This window comes from Rhinatrema bivittatum, chromosome 12 (genome assembly GCF_901001135.1).
Source record: "Rhinatrema bivittatum chromosome 12, aRhiBiv1.1, whole genome shotgun sequence".
NCBI classification, from domain to species: domain Eukaryota; kingdom Metazoa; phylum Chordata; class Amphibia; order Gymnophiona; family Rhinatrematidae; genus Rhinatrema; species Rhinatrema bivittatum.
The window spans coordinates 65599399-65614354 of NC_042626.1; the positions used below are offsets into that span (position 1 = coordinate 65599399).

The following is a 14956-nucleotide window of genomic DNA, read 5'->3' on the forward strand; positions in this document are numbered from 1 at the left end:
GAGACTGAGTTGTAAAAAGCAATTTCCTCTTTTATGGCCAAAAAAGTCTCCATTTGCCCAAGGTCATCTTTCTGAAAATTCAGTTGCTCTTGAGTTCTGGTCCTAGAGAAAGCTGAATTTGTTGCAGTCTGAGATACTTTTATCCAGTCTGATGTGATGGTATTGAGTTTGCAAGAGGTTCTTCATTAAACTCATTGGGTGATCACTTGACTTCACATCAAAGGGAGCTGGTGAGCTGGCCCTGTGGGTTGTTTTTTTTTAAACTACTCTGGGTCTAGTTAAGAAACATGTCTAGTCCATTTAAGAAACATGGAAGCATGACTGCAAAGAAAGATCCTACAGCCTATCTCGGGGATGGCCAATTCTGATCCTCGAGAGCCACAAACAGGCCTGGTTTTCAGGATATCCATCTGAAAATGCGCGAGAGAGATTTGCGTGCACTGCCTCCATTGTATGCCAATCCAACTCATGCAAATTCATGGTGGATATCCTGAAAACCAGACCTCTTTGTGACTCTCGAAGACCGGAGTTGGTCACCCCTGTTCTAGAGCCTTCTATACCTTGAACTGTCCTTAGACAGTTGTCCCTTTTAGGGTTTCGGCAGTCTGGGAAACGGAGCCTTCCTACAAAGTAGATAGTAGATCTTGGCAGTGGGAGGCATGATACCTGCCCAATCTTTAAAACCTCCATAAGTATTTCTTAAACATCTCCCCTTGAGTTACATTGGAAGATCAGGGGGAAGTTGCAGCACCTTAACGTTCAATGTCTAGATTCATTTTTCAATATTTCGAGCTTGGATTTTACAGACCAGTTATCGCCAGTTTTTTTTTTAAGCGGACTGACCTAGTCAACCATGATTCTTCCATCAGCTCCTGAGAGTTTCTCCATGAAACAGTTTCTGATATGGAAAAGGGTGGGTGTGCAGCCATAAGGCCTTTGGAATCCAGCAATAAAGCCAGAGTCAATGCTGCATATACAATTAACGAATGGAATTTCTTAGTCTTTCGTAATCTGCTGTTGTTAACCTTCTGTGGCTGCATTTCCATCACCTCTCGAGAACCTGATGTGATAAGTCAAGGTCAGTGCTTGATAAGGAACAGATAACACAGTTCCATCAACCAATTTCACAACTAGTATAAAATATAAGCAAACACGGTCTGGTCTTATCTCTAATTGCACTGCAGGGAAAAAAAGCCAGTGAGAATGGAAATTAATTTCTCCTATGAGTAAATCCCCTGATCAGGAGCAAAGCTCCTGGGTGACTATGTGTAGCCCCTCTAGAGTTCCAGGAAGGATCTGAAGTAGGAGGTGGTACAGAGGCGAGAAACAGCGGGAGAATCCAAGAACACTGGGCTAAGTACGGAGGAGCCTTAATGGCTAGGAAGTAAAGAGAACTGCAGTATTGCAATTGGGAGAAATAAATGGTCTTTATCTGCAATTGTATTCTAGATTTCTATGTGCCATCCCTTAAAATGTCCCAAAAGAGGTCTTTGTGCCATATTTTCACATATGAACCTGGTGTGCAGGAGTGTAAACAAGGATGCATATCTACCATATGATACACCTAAAAGCCCTGCGTAGAGATGTAGGGAATCCAAATTCACTCATATGAATCCCCCGTTGTGCACAGTAATCTCACTGAAAGCACAGTAGTAGTCGTGTGGCTGGCTGCAGTTGACCCAATAATCCTAATAGTAGCAGAAGCATATTTAAAACTGTGAGGAGGGAATGCGAGAGCAGAAAGATGGCCCCATTTTTGGTCACTATAAGAGCGTGACGTGCTCCTAAGGAAACAGGTGCATGTATCAGTAAGAGGAGGCAAAATTCATCAAAACGATTTATTCCGCCCTCCCAAATTTCCCCTTATTAGTGACTTGTCTGCTTGGCAGCTCTTGCTGTTGGCCAACAAAGACCTTTGCTTTGGGTGAGAAGGCCATTTTTCGCCTTGCCTCCCACTGGAGTTCCTCTCATTAATGAGAGCCAGTTGGTACAGCCGATCCTGGAGATAGGAGAATTGTGTCATGAAATTACCTGTCAGGACGTTGAGTGGATGCACTAATTTCCGGTCAGGTGGAAGCATTCCTGGGGGTCCTATACAGCAAATGGCTATAAAAACTATAAGTAAAAATGTGTAATCGTGAATATTCATAAGTTACACAAGTACTGTGGAGATTGGGAGAGCACCAGGTATATATACATCTTTATTAAAATGCCATCTTGGCTGCTAATGGACAAAAGTTAGATCACAACTGGTTGTGATGTTGCATCCATGTTGGAATGGCCAGTTAAATATTGTTACCATCAAAATGCACCCACACAATATTGACAAAATGCACTCAGAGAGAGATGTTCACCAGTAGTCAAAAATAATGGAGAAAAAAAACCTCCAGATGCTAAATACAAACAGGAAGCCTGTATAGTAAATTCAGAAAGCACAGGGTAAGGAACGTGTGAGATTTGGTTCACTGTGCTGTGAGCATCAAGCAAACTGAAAAGCACAGGTCTGCAGCATGCATGGGCCAGGGAGCGAGGTAAGGTGGCTGCTGCACCAGTGGCATTAAGGGTGTGCCCCTGCAAGGTTATGGTGCCCCCTTTCCACCTCCTGGGCAATCTGCCGGAAGAGGGGCTGCAGAAACTGCCAAGCAGAGCTGTCTCTAGGGCAAATGGCTCTCTGGGAAAAATCGTTGTTTATGTCATCTGTTGCTTTACTAAGCAAGTCACTGTGTTTACTTGGCATAATATGTCCATTGCTGTCTTCTTGGCATAGGAACCTAGCAAATGATAGCAGATGAAAATCAAAATGGTCCAGTTAGTCTGCCCAGCAAGGTGTTTAGGGATGTAACTGCCGCTCTGTGCAGGTTACCCCATGCTCTAGTGAGCCATTAGCAATTCTCTGTGCTTCTCCCACGTCCTTTTGAAATCTGTTACCAGTTTTGCCTTCGCTTCTGCTTGTGACCTGTAACAGCTCTGTGCTATTTATGCCCTCAGGCTCTGTAACGTTTGGGCTTATGGTGTGGGGTCTGTGGTATTTAGTTGTGTGGCTAGCAGTGGAGCTGGGGCCTGTGCTTGTTTAACGGCTCTGTTGTATGTTTGTACTGGTGGACCATTGTGTGGTGGGGAAGCCTTGAGTTTGGGCTTGTGGCCTTCAGCAGCATGGGCCTGCAAGCTTGATGGTACTTGAGCTTATTGTATTTGTGCTTTTAGCCCATGCAAGGCGCGTTGTCTGAGAGCTTACAGTAAACAGTGTTGGGATTTGGCTCCAGAACCAACCAGTTACGCAAAATGCACATCCTTCCTGTGGTGGCTTCCGAGTGAAAAAGAGAGCGTACACTTGGCAAGGAGGAGCAGTTGTGTAAGGACAAAGAAGCTGTTAAGAGGTGAGGAACCAACCATGAGAATCAGTCTGCATGCCTGGGTGAAGTGATAGGTGTGTCTCTTATGGCTCTCTTCACCGCTGACACATGTGGAACAATGCCTGGGGAATTAGTCATTCTGAAGGGTGCTGCATAGCTGTCCTGGGCAGGATGCATTCAGCTAAAAGCAGGAGAGAAAGGGCCCGCAAAGCCCTCCTAATCTGCCTATTCCCATAGCGCAGCATCTACCTGATCTCGGGCTACTCTATACTGTCCTCGTATTTGAAAATGCTCTGTAAAAACAGCGGAATTATAGGAAATGTATTTATTTAAAAACTCTTCTATACCGTCGTTAAGTTAATTAACCATCACAACGGTTTCCAGAAAGGCACAATAAGAAAAAAAAACTATAATTGGAATAGATTGCAAATTGTACATGTGCCAACATAGGACGGTAACATTTTAATAAGAAAGGACTGTGTGTTAAGGCTTATATGTCAGTTGAAAAACTCAAGCGGTTCAAATCTAGCGTTAATATGCAATTGGAGATATTAGAGGAACAAACCGATTACTTGATGCGTCCTTATCTTTCAACTGTGTTCCTCCTCCTCTTTGTCTTTATAAAAAGCTTGTTTAAAGAGCCAGGTTTTCAGACTAGTTTGAAATAGTTTCACATTTCTCTGCAGCCTTATTTCGAGTGGCACGCAGCCAGAGCAAGAAAAAAAAGCCCCTGACCCTCACCTGATCACCTGTGTCAGGGTGAATGGGGCTTAGAAGGAGCAATGGCCAACAGGTAATGTTTAGGAGCCAGACAGGGACAGGGACTTTGGTCCTTGAAAGCCACAAGGAAGTCTGGACAGCCAAATTATTAAATGCACCTGGAACTTGAATATATCTCACAGTTATTGTGCAAAATCCTTAAATCCAACCCTGCAGGAGGACTTAAGGACCACAGTTCAACATCTCTGAACCATGGATGACAAAATGACATTCCTTCTTTCTCTTCCATTCTTCCCCCATGGCGCTGCTCTTCATCTCCCCTATCCCACCTCTTCTCTCCCCATCCACAAGGTGCTCCTGTCCTCCATGTGTGCCTCTTATCTTACTTTCATCGGCCCTCACAGTAAAGCAATTGAGAGGTCAGCACAAATCCCGAGTGCTCCTGGACTCTGTGGCTCCTCCTGCCCATCATTCAGTGGCAGAGGGGCAGAAGAGTGACTGGAACTCCAGTTGTGTTCTCCATGCTGCTGACTTCACATCTGGGGAGGAGGGGATCCTGTGGGAGTGTGGAAGCAGTACAGTTTTGGTTTGCTGGCCAGCCAGAGGACTCTGCTGACCACAGGCGCTTCGCCTGCTCTTCCCAGTAGAGTGCCAGACTTCACTCTGTTTAGCATTGAGATTTTTAGTGTTTGGTGGATCAGTTTGTAGATGATTGCGCTGTGTGAACCTTTGAGCTCCAGGAGCCTGTAGATAGGATCTTGGTTGCCAGGTGACTGCAATACCAAAGGATGAGGTCTATAAGCAGAGGGAATGAGCCTTTAAGCAAGACAGCAAAGGGGTTTGGACCTACCTTTTCAGTCTAGCCTTAAGAGATCATGTCTGTGTGTCTGGCCATCCCCTTCCTAATAACTCTTTGAACCATTCATCCAGTATAATGGTAGAGCAATAGAGATCATGGAACAGTCAGTGAACCCTGGCTCGTACCTTTCATGATCCCTTGATGCCCAGGACGCCTAGGGGAAGAAGGCCAGTTCAGCTGAAATGTCAGGGGGGTAACGATGCATACTGATACCGTTCCTAGGGCCTGCCATGGACGAGTGCCTAGGAAACCAGACATGCAATATTTGCAACTTTTTTTTTATTATTAAGAAAGAGAGTAGATTGGGAAGTAAATGTAACGTATGTAGATCTCCTTGCTTTGAATGATAAGCACATTTCATGCTCTTGTCATTCAGATTAATTCATAAAGCCTTGTGCATTCTGAAAACATAATTTCTTAGTCTGACATCACAGAGCCTATGAGAACAGGGGGGAGGGGGAGAGCCTGGGCTGGGGATAGCAGACTTGGCTTGTTCGTACCTTGTCTGTGCTGCTATCAGGTCTAACATGCGCTGCCTTTCCTGGAGGCTAAGCCCAGATTGTTTCCCTCCCAGCCCAGCACCATATTCCTTTCACTGTTGTGGCATCCACACATGGCTCCTTCCAAACCTTGGAGGCTCTGCGCCATCTTGCTAGGCAAGATTTCCGAAGCCGTTGCTTTACACGTAAGCAGCCTAATCTTCCCCGGGGATATTAAAAGCTGCCCAACTCCACCAGAAACACTTTGGTAGCTGAGGGGGCACTGCTGTCCGAGTTCTCCATTGAGTTTGTCTGAATCTGCCTGGATGATTTTTTTTTACCAGTCTTTGCTCCATACTGGTTCCAGTTGACCAAACTGTCAACTGGGTTCATCCGTTTTCACCCTTATTCCCTTGATTTGCGTTTGATTTTGGCTTCTCCAGAGCTTTCGGGAACCACCATCAGACTGGACTTCCATGAGAGATGCCGCAGGAATTCCTCAGTCACTTGGTGAAACACGATTCCTGACTTCCTTCTGAGGTCCATTAAACATCATTTAGCATTAACCTCTATTGCCACCTGCAAGTTGAGCCTTGAAGAAAATGACGAACTCGTGAAGGCTTTCGCCATAATTGTGAGCCTTGCTGGGAGGTCAGGGGAAGGAGAGATTGCACAGCAGGGGGTTATGGAACGATGTGCGGGGGCTGGTGCTGGGAGTTCCGAATCATCGGATAAGAAACCGTCTCAGATACTGGGTCTAGAGAGGAACGGCTGCCTCTGCCTCACTGCAAACTTGACACACACAAAATGCCAACAACTACCACTTCCTATATGTTGAAAGTCAACGTTGGTTGACACGGTAACGTTTCCCTTACTTGCTCCCCTGACAGGAAACGTATGTAGCGCTAGAGTCCCATCCCAGGGCAGGCTGCTGTTTCTTGTGTATCTGCCCTGATTGGTCGGTGACTGCTGCTGCTGTCAGTCTGCGGGCCTTCCTTCCTCATTCGGAGCTTCCTCATCTTAGGCTTCTGTTTGACTGTCAGCCTCCTGTAGTATCGGCTGGTGCCTGAGACCTCCAGAATGGTGGACCTGATAAGCAAGATGCAGCGGAGATTTAAATCCAGGAGTCGTCTGCACTCAGGCGTCTCCTCCCAGGTAGGAACGTCAGCTCTTCCCTCATTTTGAAGTGTCACAAAACAGGTACAGCCCAGGCAGCAGCAGTGCAAGCATCATAAGAACATAAGAAGTGCCGTGCTGGGTCAGACCAAGGTACGCTGAGCCCAGCAGCCTCTCCCTCACAGTGGCCAGGATGTCATAAGTACCCTGCAGATCCTAAAACTGCAGGGATAAAGCAATAGCTTTCCAGTCTACCTAGCTAATAATGTGTTATGGACTTTTCCTCCAGGAACTTATATAAACCTCTTTTAAACCGAGTTATAGGACACATGGCTTGACCATGACCTCTGGCTATAGTTTCTGCAGCTTGATTGTCCGCTGAGTGAAAAAATACTTTCTATGATTTGTTTTAAATGTGCAGTGTGTTCGTTTCATGGCATGTCCACTTGTGTTAATATTATTTAAAAGGGTAAATAATCATCCCCTATTTACCCACTCATGGTTTTAAAACTTTTATCATGTCCCATCTCAGCATTTTCTTTTGCGTAGCCTGCATAGCCTCTCATCGTAGGGGAGCCGTTCCAGCTGCTTTATCATTTTTGTCTCTGCCATCTGCACCTTTTCTATGCCCACTATAACTTTTTTGAGATGGGGGTGACCAGAACTGCACACAGTACTCAAGGTGCAGTCGCAGTATGGATCGATACAGAGGCATTATGATAGTCTCAGTTTTGTTCTCGATTCCTTTCCAAATAGTTCCTGATGTTCTGTTTGTGATTTCTGACCACTGCCACACACTGAGCTGAGGATTTCAGTGTATTCTTCACAAGGGTACGAGAGGTTCTGGGTTCAGCCCGTGTACATAGCATTCTTCCCAGGGGCTCTGACCTGGGGGGCTAATCTCACTGAGGTCTACACTGGGGGCTACCCCAGGGGCTTATCACCTGCATGCACACAGGACTGCCTCGGGAACTTGCCCAGTATAAACACACAATTACTGGGATTACACATGGGGACTTGAACCCAGGAGCTTATTCCCTGCACAAATAGTCACACACAAACATTGGTTCAGTACATCACGGTTCCAGGTATTTAGGAAAGAAAGTTTATTTGAGCAATAGGAGGATAGAACAAATAAAATCAGATCAGACAGAAAAATTAGTTGCAGATAGTAATTGCTACGTATATACCGTATTTTTCGCTCCATAAGATGCACCTAGGATTCAGAGGAAAAAAAAAAATGGTGTGCTAAACCGGCTCTGTTCCCGGGTGTCTGTGCATCTTATGGAGCAAATTAGGGGAGTGCATAACATTTTTTTGTCTCCATTTTGTTTTTGGGTCTGGGGAGGGCCATTTCAGGCCACTCCCCAGATCAGAAAACTTTTATCGTTCTCTTTCTGTGGGGAACGCCCCCCCCCCAAAAAAAAACCCCATCCCAACTCTTTAAATTTAATTAACTACAACCCCCCACTCTCCTGACCCCCCCCCCCCCCCAAGACCTGCCAAAAGTCCCTGGTGGTCCAGCGGGGGTCCTGGAGCGATCTCCTGCTCTTGGGCCGTTGGCTGCCAGTAATCAAAATGGCTCCAACGGCCCTTTGCCCTTACTATGTCACAGGGGCTACCGGTGCCATTGGTCGGCCCCTGTGACATAGGGAAAAGGGCCGGCGGTGCCATTTTGATTACTGGCAGCCGACAGCCCAAGTGCAGGAGATCGCTCCTGGACCCCCGCTGGACCACCAGAGATTTTTGGCAGGTCTTGGGGGGGGGGGGGGGGGGGGTCAGGAGGGTGGGTGGTTGTAGTTAGTTTTTTGTTTTTTTGTTTTTTGTTTTTCTATATTCGCTCCATAAGACGCACAGACATTCCCCCCCCCCCCCCCCAGCACACACACACTTTTGGGGGGGAAAAAGTGCGTCTTATGGAGCGAAAAATACGGTATAAAGCTTTTATATGTTTCCATAGGATCAATCTGTGCTATCACATCCAGAAGTGCTCTCTCTCTCTCTTTCTAGCTTTTATTTCTCCTTATACTCTAAATGCATGGGAAAAACAGCGATGTTCCCTCCCTCTGAGTCCTTATCAAATTCAGGCGCAGCTGTGTGGCCTTCACTCTCTCAGGCTTTAGTATCAGTTAAATACTTTCTCACTATAGAATTACTGGCATAACTACAATAAACAGATTCTTGCCTGTTCGTAAGCATTTTACAGTGCAAAACAGTAAATATGAACTCGCTTAGAGGTTGGCCTGTGGCCTTCAGACTAGTCTGTGACTGGGTGAGAACTCTGAATCCATACGGCCTAACCTCTATATACATCCTCAGCCAGAGTAGTCGGAAATAATTCCATTTTCTTAGGACAAGCAGGATGGTAGTCCTCACACATAAGTGACCTCATCGGATAGAGCCCGGCATAGAAAACTTATGTCAACGTTTCTGGAACTTTGACTAGGTACACTGAGCATGCCTAGCATGCCCTATGCCACACATCCATGCAGGGTCCCTCTTCAATCTTTTTTCCATGGAGCTTCCGCCTCGCGGTTAAGTGAGCTCTTGGCTTTTTCTGAGAAATTTGCCGTGGAAAACTTTCACCGGTTCATTTCGTTTTTTTGCGCCGAAGGGCCTTGAACAAGTTTCTAAAAAGAGAAAAGTTCAAGATGGTTTCCTTGGGCTCCCTGATTCCCCTCTTGCAAAAAGGGCACTGGCTATGCTCCCTCGATTTGAAGAACGTGTACACTCACATTGAGATCTTCCCAATTGTTGTGGGAAAACAGCACTTCCAGTACAGAGTGTTGCCATTCGGGCTAGCGTTGGCCCCACATGTCTTCACAAAATGCCTGGCTGTGGTGGGGGCGCACCTCCGTAAGCTGGGAGTGCATGTTTTCCATTACCTGGACAATTGGCTGGTCAAGAGCACTTCTCAGGCGGGGGCCGCTCGGGCAATGCGCTTGACCATCCAGGTGTTGGAGTCACTAGGGTTTGTCATCAACTACCCAAAGTCCCATCTCAGCCTGTCACCTCATTTTGGACTTCATAGAAGCCCTGCTAGACACCGCCTAAGCAAACTCCTTCCTGCTGCGATCCAGGGCTGTCACTCTGTCTATAGCGACGGTGATTCAACAGAGCCAGCGGTGTCAGATTAACACATATGGCCGCAATGGTCCATGTTACTCCCTTGGCACATTTGCATATGTGCAGAGCCCAATGGACCCTGAGGTTGCAGTAGCACCAGGCCATGCAGAGCCTCCAATATTACATCCGAATCATCCCATCTCTCTTGGACTTTTTGTCCTGGTGGCGGGTACTCTCAAATTTGGAACAGGGAATATCCTTCAAAAATCTCCCTATCCAAATTGTCCTAACCTTGATGCATCCACACTGGGGTGGGGAGCTCATGTAGAGGGGCTGTGCACCTAGGGCCTCTGGTCCACCCAGGAAGTACGATGTCAAATCAATTTCCTGGAGCTCCGGGTGATCAGGTATGCGCTGTGGGCTTTCAGAAATTGGCTGTCCAACAAAATTGTCCTGATCCAAACACAACCAAGTAGCAATGTGGTATGTCAACAAGCAGGAAGGCATGGGGTTGTTCCTCCTGTGTCAGGAAGCAGTCCAGATCTTGTCCTGGGCCTTGTTTCACAGGATGGTGCTCAGGGCCATGTATCTGGTAATGGAGAATGTGATAGTGGACAGACTGAGTCGTATCTTCAGACCCCACAAGTGAGCTCTGGACCAGGAGGTAACGAACCGGATCTTCTTCATCTGGGGGAGCCCAGATGTGGATGTGTTTGCATCTCCCTGCAACAGGAAGGTGACTCAGTTCTGCTCCCTGGACAGAACAGACAGCAAACCAGCCTCTGAAACCTTTTCCTGCCTTTGGAGCAAGAGTCTTCTGTATGCATATCCTCAAATTCCCTTAGTGGTGATGACTCTCTTGAAGCTTTGCGAGGACAGAGGGACTATGATTCTCATAGCCCTTCATTGGCCGAGACAGGTCTGGTTTCCACGCCTTCGGGAGTTATCCATTTGGAGATCGATCAGTCTGGGGACTTCCCCAGAGCTCAAAACACAAGACCGAGGCAAGTTGCAGCATCACAACTTCCAGACTCTGTCATTCACAGCCTAGATGTTGAGAGGCTAATTCTGCAACTGCTCGATCTCTCTAAGGATGTGTCTTGGGTCCTGGTGGCTTCCAGAAAGCCTTCCACTAGAAAGTCCTATGGACTGAAGTGGAGGAGGTTTTCCATGTGATGTGATCAGAAGGCCCTAGATCTGTTCTCCTGTCCCACACAAAAACTGCTTGATTACCTTCTACACCTATCAGAGGCTGGCTTGAAAACCAACTCTGTTAGAGTTCATCTGAGTGCAATTGGCATAATCCACCATGGTGTAGATGGTCACCTATCTCTGTACAGCCTATAGTTATACATTTCAAGCTGGGCCTGCTTCAATTGAAGCCTCCCCTAAGGCCTCCCGCTGTGTTTCAGGACCTCAATGTGAGCTAGCTCAGCTGATGAAAGCTACTTTTGAGCCACTGCACTCCTGTGACCTGAAGTACTTAATCTGGCAGTCACTTCAGCATGCAGGGTCAGCATGCAGGCCTTAGTGACTTGTCCATCTTACACTGTTTTGTCATGACAGGTTGGTCTTGTGTATGCACCCTAAGTTCCTGCCTAAGATGTTGAAAGATTTCCATTTTAACCAGTGAATCATCCTGCCAACATTCTTTCCCCAGCCCCATTTGCACCAAGGCAAACAAGCACTGCACAGTTTGGATTGCAAGAGAGCCTTAGCCTTCTATCTGGAACGGACAGAAGCCCATAGACAGTCCACCCAACTTTTGATTTTTTTTTTTTATAGGAATAGGTTGGGAGTTGCAGTTGCCAAACAGACGCTATCCAGTTGGCTAGCAGATTGCATCTCCTTCTGTTCTGCCCAGGTGGGGCTGCATCTTGGGGGTCATGTCAAGGCTCATTCTGTCAGAGCCATGGCAATGTCAGTGGCCCACTTGTGAGCAGTTCCTATGGAGGTGATTTGCAAGGCTGCAACGTGGAGTTCTCTCCACACATTCACATCCCATTACTGTCTGGATAAGGATTGCCGAAATGAGAGGCAGTTCAGCCAGTCTGTACTCAGGAATCTCTTCAAGATATAGAACCCAACTCTCCCTGCCTAGGGCCCATTGTATGGGTTCAGGCTGTCTCCCCCTCTCTTACCAACAGCACTGTGGATTTTGTGTCCATTGGCACCTGGTAGGTGTCTGTTGGTCCCCTTTTGTATTGGGGAGCAGCCTTAGCTAGGAATTCACCCGTGTGAGGAGTACCATCCTGCTTTTGTCCTCGCAGAAAGAGTTGCTTACCTGTAACAGGTGTTCTTCTAGGACAGCAGGATGTTAGTCCTCATGAAACCCACCCACCACCCCATCGAGTTGGGTTTCTCCTTATATTTTCATTTATTTATAATTCTATGTTATAAGACTGAAGAGGGACCCCATGGTATAGGACATGCTCAGTGTGCCTAGTCAAAGTTCCAGAAACTTTGACATAGGTTTTCTGTGCCGGGCTCCATCCAATGATGTCACCCATGTGTGAGGACTAATATCCTGCTGTCCTAGGAGACCACCTCTTACAGGTAAGCAACTCTGCTTTACAAGAGGTGACCCTTAACACAGAACCCAGCATCGTGTAGCTATAGTTGAGGTTATTTTTCCCTCCGTGCATCACTTTGCATTTTTCCATATTAAATTCCATCTGCCATTCAGATGCCCAGTTTCCCAGTATCAGAAGGTCCTTCTACAGTCCTCACCATCTGCTGCTGTTTTAACAACTTGGAATTATTTTGTGACCTCTGCAAATTTCATCCCTTTTCCCAGATTATTAGTAAACATGTTAAACAGCACAGGTCCCTGGTTCCCTCCACTACTGACCATTCAGTCCTCCTCTGTTTTCTGTCTCTTAACCAGTTACCAATTCACAGGAAATTTGAGGAAGCGAGCGCCAAGTTGTAAACCTTAAGGCTTCAATCCAAAGAAAGCTTTCCTCCTTTTCTGAATCGCACGCTCTGCATCAGGAAAAGCTCTTACTACCATATGTAAAAATAAATCCTTCATGTGGTGGAAATACCGCCTCCAATCCCATTCCCTATCTGCTTCCAAAACAAAATGAAATTTCGTAATGGCCTTAGATGTCAGGTCGCTTTCGGATTTCTCCAATATTTCTGAACGATTAAGTAAACTGGACAGTGGCAAGGGAGCTGGAATCTCCTCTGTCCTCTTGTAGGAGGGGACAGACAATAAACCTTAGATGTTGGTGGTAAAGCCTTCGAAGGTATGTTACAAGCTAATCTCTCTTAAAAACATCCTTAGCAGAAACCAAAGGGTCTCTAGGAAAATGTTAAAAACTGCAAATTCTTTCTCCCAAGGAAATTTCTAGAGATTTCAACTTGTTCAAAACAACTTGGTTACTAATAGCAAGAATGATTTTTTTTTTCCCATCTTCCCAACGCTAATACTGAATGGTTGCATGCATCCTTACGAATTCACACACCTCAGAGAAATTTGCGATCAGCGACTAAGGGTTTGTTAATTCCATCGGTAAAATCCACCCATTTGAATAAAGTTAGAGAGCGCGCAGTGTCTATAGCAGCCCAGGCTTATGGAACTCTCTTCCTAGTGAATTGAGACTTCAACTTAATTATCAAACTTTTAAAAAAAGATCTTTACAAAGGCTTTTGGAGAAGAGATTAAGTGAGTGTGTTATATTTTAGACTTTTATCTAAGGCTGTGTTATGAACATATGGAGAGACTACTACTGCTTTTATTTGATTTTCATTATGTTTTATCTATTTTATTTTACACTTTTGTTCCTATTCTGATTATCTGTGTTCATATTTTCAGTTCATTTTTATGGCAAGTTTTATCCTAATTTTAGATTTTTTGCATATTACATACGAGTTTTATTTTGAATTTTTGTATTGTATTTATTTTTGATACTTGTGAACCAGTATGATTGAGTACAGAATATCAGTATACAAAATAATATAAATAATAAATAAAGCTGATCCAGCCTCCTTTCCCATGTATCCAAATGGACACTATGGGCCTAGGAATTGTTTTCAATCCTTCACATTTTAAGTGATATATCTGCTATAGATGCAAATAGCTTTCCAAATGCCTTTTGACTTGACCTGGATGGAGAGGGAGTCACCTCAGACACCAATTTATGATATTCTGGTGGCAAAAGGAAGAACCTCTGCCACTATTCATAGGATCAAATTAAGCCTGTCTCTTAGCTAATGGCACTGTCAAAGCCCCCAGTCCTGCCTCAGCTACTCCGTCGATCATTGTGGGAGCCAAAGCAGATCCTTTTCCTTTCTCACCAGCTCCTCTATATTTAAAAAGGGATCCAGGGGTGATCCGGGTAACTATAGACCACTGAGCCTGACTTCAGTGCCGGGAAAAATCCTGGAAATTGCTATGAAGAATAAAATCACAGAGCATATAGAAAGATATGGTTGGATGGGACACAGCCAACATGGATTTACCTAAGGGAAGTCTTCCCTCATAAATCTACATTTTTTTGAAGGGGTTAATAAACATGTGGATAAAGGTGAACCGGTAGATGTAGTGTATTTGGATTTTCAGAAGGCGTTTGACAAAGTCCCGCATGAGAGGCTTCTAAGAACTAAAAAGTCATGGGATAGGAGGCGATGTCCTTTCGTGGATTACAAAGTACAAACTGGTTAAAAGACAGGAAACAGAGAGTAGGATTAAATGGTCAATTTTCTCAGTGGAAAAGGGTCAACAGTGGAGTGCCTCAGTTTGGACCAGTGCTTTTTAATAATTTTATAAATGATCTGGAAAGGGGTACAACAAGTGAGGTGATCAAATTTGCGGATGACACAAAATTATGTAGTTAAATCTCAAGCAGATTGTGATGAATTGCAGGAGGACATTGTGAGATTGGAAGACTGAGCTTCCAAATGCAGATAAAGTTTAACGTGGACAAGTACAAAGTAATGTATATAAGGAAAAATAACCCTTGCTGGAGTTACATAATGTTAGATTCCATCTTAGGAGTTAGGCATCATAGTGGATAATACATTAAAATCGTCTGCTCAGTGTGCTGCGGCGATCAAAAAAGCAAACAGAATGTTAGGAATTATTAAGAAGGGAATGGTGAATAAAATGCAAAATGTCATAATACCTCTGTAGGACTCCATGGTGACACCTCACCTTGAATACTGTGTGCAATTCTGGTCGCCGCATCTCAAAAAGGATATAGCTGCCATGGAGAAAGTGCAGAGAAGGGTGACCAAAATGATATGGGTCATGGAAAGGCTAAAGAAGTTAGGGCCGTTCAGTTTGGAGAAGAGACTACTGAGGGGGGATATTATAGAAGTCTACAAAATCATGAAAGGATTTGTACAAGTTAATGTAA

General features: G+C 45.3%; 1 protein-coding gene across 5 annotated transcripts in view; it reads left to right on the plus strand.

Annotated features, from left to right (window-relative positions):
- The window catches only part of ARHGAP27 (Rho GTPase activating protein 27), a 181076-nt gene that overhangs the window by 91963 nt on the left and 74157 nt on the right, over nucleotides 1-14956 (plus strand). Inside the window, exon 1 of one of the 5 annotated variants that reach the window (XM_029572478.1) lies at nucleotides 6472-6566. The exons of the other annotated variants lie outside the window; for them this stretch is intronic. Within the exon in view, the coding sequence (XP_029428338.1) occupies nucleotides 6492-6566 (75 nt within the window). The 5' untranslated portion in view covers nucleotides 6472-6491. Of the gene's footprint in view, nucleotides 1-6471; nucleotides 6567-14956 lie in introns of those variants that run through there. 5 annotated transcript variants of the gene reach the window in all.